Here is a 10,342-nt window from a genome sequence, read left to right on the forward strand (position 1 = left end):
CTATACTGTTGTAAGCTAATAATGAGCATTAACTGAAATACTGGTAACCAGAGTACACCTACTAAAATTAAAAAAAAAAAAAAGAAAAAAAATAGGTGATCACAATGCAATCTGTTCAATACTACAGTGATCTTCCTCACTTTGTAACTTTTTTTTAAACAAATAAAGGCCATCCTTACACTTAATGTCAAGGGCTGTCTCTGTTCTCTTACCCAGAAAGGAAGCATCAGTCACACTAAAGGGCAAAAATCAGCCCTCGGTCCTTTGCTATTCCCATGACAGCTGAATAAAACACAAGTAAAATAATACCCTCTGTAGAGGGTCCCCTTTCCCACATGTTAAAAGTGCAACTGTCCCAAGATTTTTATTGACTGAGGAAAGGCAACCAGGTTCATCAGTATCTTTTTCTTAAATAAGTTTTATGGCAGCAGCTGGATTAAACTTCAGTATCCAAAAAGTCATAATACAAAATAGGACATTTACAAAATAACTGTACACAATAATTTAACATTTCTTATGTTTCTTTGGTGGACTGACATCTGCGTCAGCCTGCTCAGCTATAGGAGACAGCCCCCTTTTTTGCCGTTTCAATGGGAAGAAGAAAGGATGCTTCAGTGCTTCTTCCAGAGTAATGCGCTTGGCCGGGTCATACTCCAGCATCTTTTGAATGAGGTCAAAGAGGTTTTCGTGGTCAGAATCGTGGCAGGTCATGAATTCCTTCAGGAAGAAAACAACAAAACGCTTTTTTGTAATCTGGTAGTTGCACTTAAAGCTCCTCTCCCCAAAAGCATTTTCCCTCTGTCAGCCTACCTTCAGTGGCTTACAGCGCCTTGAGACGTATCTACCAGCAGAACTGTGTTCATCCCAATCCAGCCTGTCGTGACGGAAATATTTGCGTTTCCTTAAACAAAGAGACCACAGGTTTTGTTATTCAAAGATTCTGTTTTGTCCCCTCGCTAGAAGTTTCTCAGCATGTTTGTTCACAACTTGGGAACTGAGCTGGGAATGTTCCACAAGAGCGGCCAGCTTGTTAAATAAAGCAAAAGGATTAATCCGAGTTTATTAAGCTTTTTTTAAAAAATTTGCTATGAAACCAAACTGAAAATATTTAAGATAAAACTACAGCAGTCCCGTGTACGGAAAAATGTAATTACCGGGTTTTCTTTATCATGTGATTTGGCAAAGGCCCCAGTATTCGCTCCATCATTGCCAGGTGTTCTTTGCTGTCATGGGTCTGGAGGGAAATGAAGACGGACATTTTTGTTCATTGCTAGAGGAAGTCACCAAGCAGCACACACTATCCTTACTTCATTTTTCTACTGTACCCTCCAACCACTAATCAATGTCAGATTAAGGAAAAAAGAGAGGCTGTAGTCATCTGTTTCCTGAAATGAGTTACAATCTACTGGAGGTTTTTTTCTCCCCTTGACACTGCCTTATTTTTTTTCCCCTTTGTTCATAATTTCAAGTTTCAGCAATGCTGTCAAGGTGACAGAACGCGGGTATTTGAGTACTATTTGCTGATGGTGACAGATGAAGCTACAGCTGCTGCTAGCGTGGCTTGTAAATTACAAATGTTAACGGAGTGATGCTTCCTATCACGCTGCTGCCAAAATGTTTACTGAAAGCAACTTGTAGAAATACTCTGCTGAGGAAGTTCCTTTGTGTCTACATCTTCTGCTCTCTTCAACGTGGCACGACAGAGAAATGCAGCTTAGTTCCTTGCACAGACCACTCCTCTTAGTCCCCAGCTCTCTGCAGTGTACTTTCACCAAGCTGGGGGACATTATACACGCTGCGTCATTCTGAGGGTCACAGTTACCTACCGGAAATACCGTGAATCCGAGGTAGTATTCTATGAGAATACAGCCTATGCTCCAGACATCACACGGCTGTGACCATCCCAGCGCTGTGAAAAGATGCAGAAGGTTCATGTTGATACCAGGCAGTTCAACAGCTCGAGCAAGACAGGAAACGCTTGCGTTCAATAGCGTACAAAAAATCTTATGCAAAAGATCAGCCTAACAGACTCCTACTGACCTAGGATAACTTCAGGAGCTCGGTAATGTCTTGTAGACACCAACGTGCTATGATACTCGTCGTCATACGTCGCGCTCCCGAAGTCCACGACTTTGATGTCTGGATTTTTTAACGTGCGTTCATCGCATTTCTGAAATGAAACACAGTGGGATGCAAGTGACCAAACCAACCCAGGCAACGGCCGAGGGGGCGGTGGGGGAGAGGACAGCACCCTACCAGTTTGGGGTTATACTCTTCTACGTAGTCAGACGTCACAAATAAAATATTTTCCGGTTTCAGATCTGTATGTGTCAACTTGTTCATATGCAAAACTGCAAGATAACAAATGTAGTTAGCAAATGCTGCGAAGAAAATCGAACAAGTAAAGCAACAGAAGAAACAGACTTACAGTTCACAGATTTGCAGATCTGATAGGCCATCTGTCTAATGTGGTCCAGCCTAAACGGCAGAAAGCCATTCTCTTTAATAAAGTCATAGGTGCTGAGCCCCAGTAGCTCGAAAACAATGCAGACGTGTCCATGGTACTCAAACCACTCTAACATCTGGACACAGCGACTGCAAAAGCAGGAAAGCGCATGAATTGCAACAGGAAGTTGCGTAACGCTCAGATACGTACGTCATACGTTACAGAGAAGGACAGCACAGAAGTCTCAAAGCCAAAAAACTTTGTATACTCACTACGTATTGCTGGGATCCGACGCATTTAAGTGTTCCAGCACTTGGATTTCTGCACGCGCTGCTTCCGAGTACCTATCAACATTTTTGACTATTTTCACAGCCACATGTCTGTCTTCCCTGAAAACACAGGTTTTACCAGCGATTAGAACACAGAGTAGTTTTAACTAAGAGTATTCAGTAAGTATCACCATATACACGTTTGTAACAATAGGAACCTTCTCAGAAGAGGCCTTTTTAAAAGTACATCCTGACTTAATATAACCAAGGTTCATCTATGCACAAACACAACTAAAATTTAATCTTTGAATTTTGAGAACGTACTTGATACCTTATATATCTGTATTAGTCTTAAAGGTTAAAAGCCCCATTTACCTCCCCTTCGTATTTATGTACGCTGGGCTAATACTGGAGAAACTTCCACATCTCGCAGCCTAACCCGACTGTCGGTCAAAGATGACAAGCCGCCTCCAGTCGGCTTGAAGAAAAATTACATGTATTTATTTAATTAAAAAGACTTACGCTTTGTGATCGATGCATTCCACTACTTTTCCAAAAGCACCTTCGCCCAAAGTAGCAACAATCTCATCTATAAAGAAAAGAACTCTCAGTGACAGAAGTTGTGAAGTTACTCAGCTATTAAAAAAACAAGCAAACAAACAAAAATAAAACAAACAAAAAGACTAAGTACTAGCACTGAAGATTATTCTAGACTGTGCTGCTTTAAATTGTAAATATCTAGTCTGAGAGATGTTACTGGACAACTCTCATCAAGGCACATTTACAGGGAGCTCATTCTAGTAGGTTCATTAACTCCATTTACTATTTTTTGGGGGGGAAAAAAGGGAAAAAGAAAAAAGAAACATATTTAAGTTAAGGTCTACAGAAAAAGAATAACAATGCCCACCCCCAAACAAAAAAAGTCAAGACAGAAAGAAAAGACTTCCAAAGCCCCCTCACATCTTATGCTAAAAGAACTTATTCTATCTGAAAAGTTAATAAATTTTGAAAAATATTCTATACATCTTGCACTTAGTACGTCTCCACTCTGACAGATCAGGTGACCCTCCTCATCATCCTCTACACTCCTGGATCTTTTCCTTCGATGACTCTTCTGGAACGGCACCAAGATCGTCCAGCCAATCAATAAACCCGAGTGAATTCAGGTCAGAATACGAAATTCATTCAGCAGGGAGATATTCAGGCATTCAGATACACGCCAGGCCACAAACGGTTGGCAGGAGCAATTTCAAATTCAGTCCCCGGAAATTCACAGGGCACATAGTTTATGTTACAGGAGAAAAACATGGCAAGGAACAGATTTTCAGATGAGATACTCAAAGTGGCAAGGCAACAAAAAATTACAACACAATTGTTTTTCTTTTAAAAGATTGGTTCACTGAATTTTACATTAGGATTTCAGTGCCCATATTTTTTTTTAAGCAAAAGGATTTAATAATTATCTATCTTATATATATATATATATATATATTTTTAAAGAATAGCCTTGTGGCCAAATTAAAATACCCATCTTAAGTAGTCGAGGTTAAATCACTGGTCTGAATATTTGATAAGAATTTGGTTTTTTAAAAATCATAAATAGCATATACATTTACTTTAGGCTGTCTCAGCTGAAGATCTTAAATTATAAATCCTATCTTCAGCTTTTTTAAGAGTTAAATATATAACAAAGATCAGAAAAACTGCCCTGCTAGTGGGCAGACATCATACATATCTGATTCTACAGATTCTTCAGCAATACTTAAAACATCTTACTAAATAAATTTTTAAAAAAGTAAAAATCTGACATTATCTCCTTGCTATTTCAGTGCTACTTAGTCAAAAGTAAGTTTAAAAGCTTGTACTTGGATTTTTGAGTAGGGCTGAAATAAATGCTCGTCATAACAAAAATTCTGAAGGCACGAAAGTGATGCCTGTATTTCAAGTACTCCAATTGATGGTTATTATTCATTAATCTGCTCAAATATAGCCAATGAACAAATAGCAAGACTATGTTCTGCGGTATCATAAGCATAGCTACAAACTACACATTTTCACTGAAGGAAATAAAATCCTAGCAAAAAGAATAATCGGCTAATATTAGCTAAAGGAATAAACTATTATCGACAGAATTCCCCAAACCCCCACGCTCAATTACTACTGCCCAGATGAGAATCTATCTTCTTAAAATAAAAAAAATCCTAAATTAAATTTGGTCACACCACCTGTGAATGATGATGATGATGATGACAGGTAGTTTGATGTGTCTTGTATTTCCTTTTGTAACTACTTGTCCCACTATGACCTGACGATTTGCTACTGTGATGCCCAGTATCACATCCTTGATTGTACTCGTTTCTGTATTCTTCAACATAGCGTCGCTCGTGGTGGTCTCTCTCATTTACAGATTTGGTTTCTGGACAGGTACTACAAACAAAGGATCAAATAACCTTAATTAAAGTCATTCTAGTACCCCACCAAGACAGCTTTTTGTTTTAAGCTGTAAGACATCTCTCTTGAAATATCTCCAACTCAAAAATGAATACATTATCAGATGACCCGATGAGAATAACAGAATCTTAAAACATACGCTTGCTGATGTCGAAGGCAGAAAGTCGTTTACCTGTCAGGAAGTTTAGAAAGATCATGTTTGCAGTGCTTGTTCTCCTGCGCACCGCTTAGGGATTTCCTCTTTCTCTTATTAGCACTCTCGCATCTTCTGCGATCCGGACTTTCTTTTTTATCCCAGTCAGGGTAATTAGTTTGCCTGGAATGCCGCATCTGTAACAAAGGTATTTTGCTCTTTGAACTACATCCCATAGACGAACAGTTCATTTTCAAAGCCACCAATTATCAAATTAACACCATAATAAAGATTGTCTTTTTCCTCAACTACCCGATTTTCATTTTTTCTCTGTTCTTTCTTCCACGTTACTTTTTAATTCAAGAGCTTTTTCAAATAATTAACCATTTTTGACAGGGGAACATAAACCAATAACCTCCTTCTTACAAAAGATTTTAAAAAGGGGCATCGTGGCTCGGACACTAAACACATCCTGTGCATCGTATTTCTGCAAAGCCGCTCAGGCACCCCGGGGTGCAAATGCTAGGAAGAACGAAGGCTTCCGTGTACTTCAAAAGGGCACACGGATACTGCCCACCGTGCTGGTAAAGGCTTCAAGGAGCTCGTCATAGACTTTTACCGTGCCTCTTTCTCAAGATTCCCGGAGAACTCCTAATGCCACGTCGAAATGACAAACTTCGGTTACCTCCTAGTTACTTAGCTCGAAGAGGGACAGACCAGTGCCTCACTACAGGTGTCTTCTACCGCCGTGTCCAACCGCAAATGGGTGCCAGCTCACGGGCTGCGCCCCAGCCCCCACGCCCGGCCTCGGCACCAGCGGCGATGCCGCCAAGCGGGACGCGGGCGCTCGCGGCGCCCAGGCCCGGCGGTTGGGCGGCGCGCGGCCGCTTCCCTACCCACGGGGGCGGGACGCGGCGCCCCGCGCCCCCCACGCGCCCCCAGCGCGCTGACTGCAGACGCGGGGCGCCGGGCCGGGCCCACCCCCGCCCCGGGCGGCAGCGGCCCCGCGTCCCGCCACACCCCCGCCCCGGCCACGGGCTCCGTTCTCCTCCCCGAGCAGCGGCAGGGCCAGGGGAGGGGGCTCGGCCTCCCCCGCTGAAGCCACCGAAGCCATTTTCTCTCCGCGCGGAACAAGGCGCGGGCAGAGAACATGGCGGCCGCAGGGAGGCGGGGGCACAGGGGCGCCCCGGCCGCCCGACCCGCCCGCTCCGGCGGGGACGAGCCCAGCCACCGGCCGCCCTCCCCCACGGCAGGAGACAGCCTCCTTCCCCCGCACCGCAGCGGCGCCCTTCCCTCCGCCCCGCCTTCCCCTCGGCGGCGGCCCGGCCCAGCGCCTCCGGCCGCCCGCCAGCTCTCCCCCGCCGCCCGGCGGCCCGGGGCCGCAGCGAGCGCGCAGCGCCCCTCCCCTCGCCCCCACCTCCGCGGCGCGGGAGTGCCGCCGCTCGCTCCGGGAGCCGCCGCTCTCCTCCGCCGCCACGGCTGGGTTCAACGCCGCCACCGCCGACCCTCACCACGCAGCCCGCTACAAAATGGCGTTGCCAGGAACTTTCTGGACTGCGGCGGCGCGTCACAGCGGCACACCCGCGGCGTCACAGGGCGGGCGGGGCCGCCCCGCGACGCCCCGCTCCCGCGCCCCGCAGCCTGCGGCGGGCTCCCCGTCCCTGCTGTGGGCAGGAGCAGGCCCGCGGGGCGGCGGCCTTCGGGGACACCGGCCGCCCCGGCTCCCTCCGGCCGCCCTCGCCTCACGAGCGGGCCCCGCGGCGCCCGGGCTGCCGGCGGCCCTGCCGGCCGCGGTGCCGCCGTCCCCTCACCTCACCGCGTGGTGAGGAAGCCCTTCACGCCGCCGGTTCTGCTGCTCCGGCTGGTGCAGCTGCATTTCACCCGGCCACGACATTTCATGGTAACCCTGTATGCCCCGTCAGGTAATTCGGTTAAAGTAGTTCTATTTAAGCAAAGCAACTAAGCAAAACCTTCAAACATTTTCCTGCCAAGAACTTTGGAAGACAAGGAACATTATACTGGGGGGGGGGGGAAGGAAAAAAATTCTAACCCTCATTTAAGAATGACTGCCAGAAGATTGCTTCTCTTTTGTGAGACTCTGAATTGCTAAATCATCATATTTCGCCCTTGGTGATAAAGCCTGGTTTTTGCCTCTGTACCTCCCTAGACAAACCGTTAGAAGCTCTCAAAGCGTGTACCCAGTCAGCTTTAAATCAACACAAGTTTAAAGGACCACGACTAACAAACTAAAGATGTCTTTGCAAATCACTGGCATTAAAAACATTTCTGAACAGATGAATGCCCTTTTTTTTAAAAAAAAAAAGTCTCATGGTATCTTTTACTAGCTTTTAGTCATGTTTTTGAGTCTGGACAACATAAATACCCACTGTAAAATAAACTAAATGCAACTCTTCAAGTAAGTGTACCGATCAGCCTTCTACACCCACAGAATGAAAAAAACCAAACAAAAACCAAAACCAAAACCCCAAACCCAAACCCTCCCACAAACCCAACCCTTCCTCTGCTGCTCACTACCGCGGCAGCGACGGCAGCTGAAGCGACAGCCACCCCCCTGGCCACCCCGTGCCTTGCTGCGGCCCTTCCGCCACCACCCCTCTCAGAAGGAGCTTTCAAGCCTGTCAGCCGTCCATCAGTCGTCGCCTCAGCAGAGCTAACCAAGCACTACGCCTCAAATTTGGTTCTCCAAAACGCCTAGTAAGCACTCAAACATCTCAAGTGCAATCTAATTTATGTGGAAAGAGGGCATCTAAGGATAAAACAGTCCTGAAACACTACAACAGCCTATACACATCACTTCCCTAAACCCCAATGCTTTTTTTATTCTGGGCAGGACTAAGCCTTCCGCAAAACTTCCGACCCTGGCAAACGACCCTCCTCCCTCTTTGTATTTTTTTTTTATTTCCCCAGCTGACCAACATACAGTATGTACGCTACACGTGCAAGTTTGTCACTGCCCACAGATAATGCACCATTATTTTCTTTTTGTCCACTGCTCTCCAGCTTAGACTAGGTACTGTTCCCAGCGTGACATACCTCTAACACCAAAATGCCAGCAACGGTCAGAGACAACCCAGAATATACAGGACGAGACCCTCCATCACAGTCATAATGCACGATTGTTGTAGTAACGTAGGTATTTTTCTTTGCATGGGTAGATTTGTCAGAACTCACCTTGTGGCTGTAGCGTTTGCGGTGAAGGACCAGAGGGATGGAAGTAAACAAAGGAGTTTATAAAGCACAAGTCGAGAACAGTAAGAACAGTACTGTCTGCGACATTTTTGTTATTTAAAGGATTATACATGTCACAAAAGTCCAAGCAGCTGGTGACACAACAGCTGACTCTCTGCAAGAACTAAATTGCACATATGCTGTACTCGGCAACCGCCCACAAAAATCACACGCTTCCACAGCTGGGCTACTTCCTACTCTCTGTCGTGCTTTCTCTTCAACAAGTGGATGGGACCAGCCCCACCATTATTTTTCCCCTTCTATTCCAGGTTTGCAGGGAGAACCTGGGAGAGGTGCAGGGCCACAAACAGGAAAACAGACATAATACAATTTTTAAAAGTTAGGATGTAATCCTGTCCCATAAGATCACTCTCCTTTCAATACATAGCTTTAGATAAAAAAAGAAAGGATCTAAATTTAATGTATCCTCCAGAAAGCAAATTGCTTGGTGTCCCTGTATTTCACACATTCTATATAACAGCCTTCTTTTTGTCCAGGAAAAAAAATAGACCTGAAATTGTTTCCAGTTCAGTGCCAGGTGTCACCATTTAAAATTATTGGTTCCTTTGCACTGTAGGAAAGTTTCCAGTATGCCCTTCCTTCTGCATGGCACCAGTGTCAGTGTGGCAGCCAAACATGCCAGTTGCATGCTTCTGTCTACCTGCTATTACCGCTGGTTATATGGAAGAGGCAGAAAGAGCACAGAGCTAAAATTAAACCCTTTACCTGACTGACTGAAATATTAGGGTAAAGTGTATTAAGTCTGGAGAAAGGGCTAGGAGCTTTAAGCAACACCCCACACAGAGTACAGAAACTTTGTCCCAGAGAGAGGGTACCGAGTAACTCTCCTCATTAACGCCTCAGTTATCTGTACCTGCCATACCTTTGCCTTTCTCTTGCAAATAATTTCTCCTCTTTATTTTAAGAGGCAAAGTCTCAAAGTGGGAAATACTGGTCTGAAGCAGACCGCAAGTCACCGGGACCTGGACCTCCCAAGGATAACAAGGCATATATATGACAATGGTCTTTGCTAAGTGATATTGACTGAGTCCAAAGACGACTGGGGGAAGAAGTCCAGAATGGTAGGAGTTGGATGCAGGAACTGTGGGTGCTCTCTCCTGTCCAGGTTGCTCATGCACAGTTGGAACTAGAAATATACCCTCACGCTTATAGTCAGAAAACGAACCTCTGTGGAAAGGAGTTGATTTTTTCCTGCTTCATGAAAACAAACTGATGCCAAAATCCATTTTTTAGATCTACAAGGAGGTTTCGAGGAAGAGTAGAACATTCTGCTTTTCCCAGTATGCCCAAGGTGGAGAACTGTTTTTTTGGTGTACACAAATCACTCTTTTTTTCCTGCTTGTCACTTTATTTTATGCTTACTATACTAAGTGACTTAAGCATAGGATCAGCAATATATATATACACACATGCATATGTATGCATGCATTCTATCTTTTCCTCTTGACCAGTCAATATTCAGGTATCTCTGTACCCTCTTGCAGACTTTCTTATTTGAGTCCAACAACATTTGGTCTCAAGTAAGACCAGACAACAGCTCTCTCTTATTTGTTCAACATCATCTTGGCCACAGTATCTTTTATTATTTTGGGCGTATCAGGATATTCTTGGTTAGAAGCCTGACCACAGTCTCCTTGTCACTACTCTTTGTTGTGTTTACCCCCTACTGTTTGTGCAATAAAAAGCGATGAAAAAACACGTTACAGTAAATCCATGGTTACCTAGTTTCGATCAACAGCTATATAAAGACACAAACACTTACTCTTTCGTACC

The 10,342-nt window shown here is 45.0% G+C and overlaps 1 protein-coding gene across 2 annotated transcripts; it reads right to left on the minus strand.

Moving 5' to 3' along the window:
* Window positions 1-504: 504 nt before the first annotated feature.
* On the minus strand, window positions 505-6,868 carry CLK1 (CDC like kinase 1; the record flags this gene model as incomplete). Of its 2 annotated transcripts, XM_082313285.1 has the most annotated exons (13): window positions 6,717-6,868; window positions 5,339-5,496; window positions 4,941-5,142; window positions 3,739-3,829; window positions 3,238-3,304; window positions 2,719-2,835; window positions 2,429-2,595; window positions 2,257-2,351; window positions 2,041-2,170; window positions 1,827-1,909; window positions 1,155-1,234; window positions 811-901; window positions 505-717 (listed from the first exon to the last, which is right to left on the minus strand). In XM_082313285.1, the coding sequence occupies exons 2-13, from the start codon at window positions 5,494-5,496 to the stop codon at window positions 505-507; spliced, it is 1,494 nt and encodes a 497-aa protein (XP_082169411.1). In that variant the 5' UTR covers window positions 6,717-6,868. The 2 variants fall into 2 exon arrangements, with proteins under 2 accessions (XP_082169411.1, XP_082169412.1); XM_082313286.1 differs by lacking the exons at window positions 3,739-3,829; window positions 5,339-5,496; window positions 6,717-6,868 and having other exon boundaries at window positions 4,941-4,982.
* Between the last annotated feature and the right edge of the window lie 3,474 nt (window positions 6,869-10,342).

Source organism: Platalea leucorodia (genome assembly GCF_965183815.1).
Source record: "Platalea leucorodia genome assembly, chromosome: 5".
In the NCBI taxonomy this organism is placed as follows: Eukaryota; Metazoa; Chordata; class Aves; order Pelecaniformes; family Threskiornithidae; genus Platalea; species Platalea leucorodia.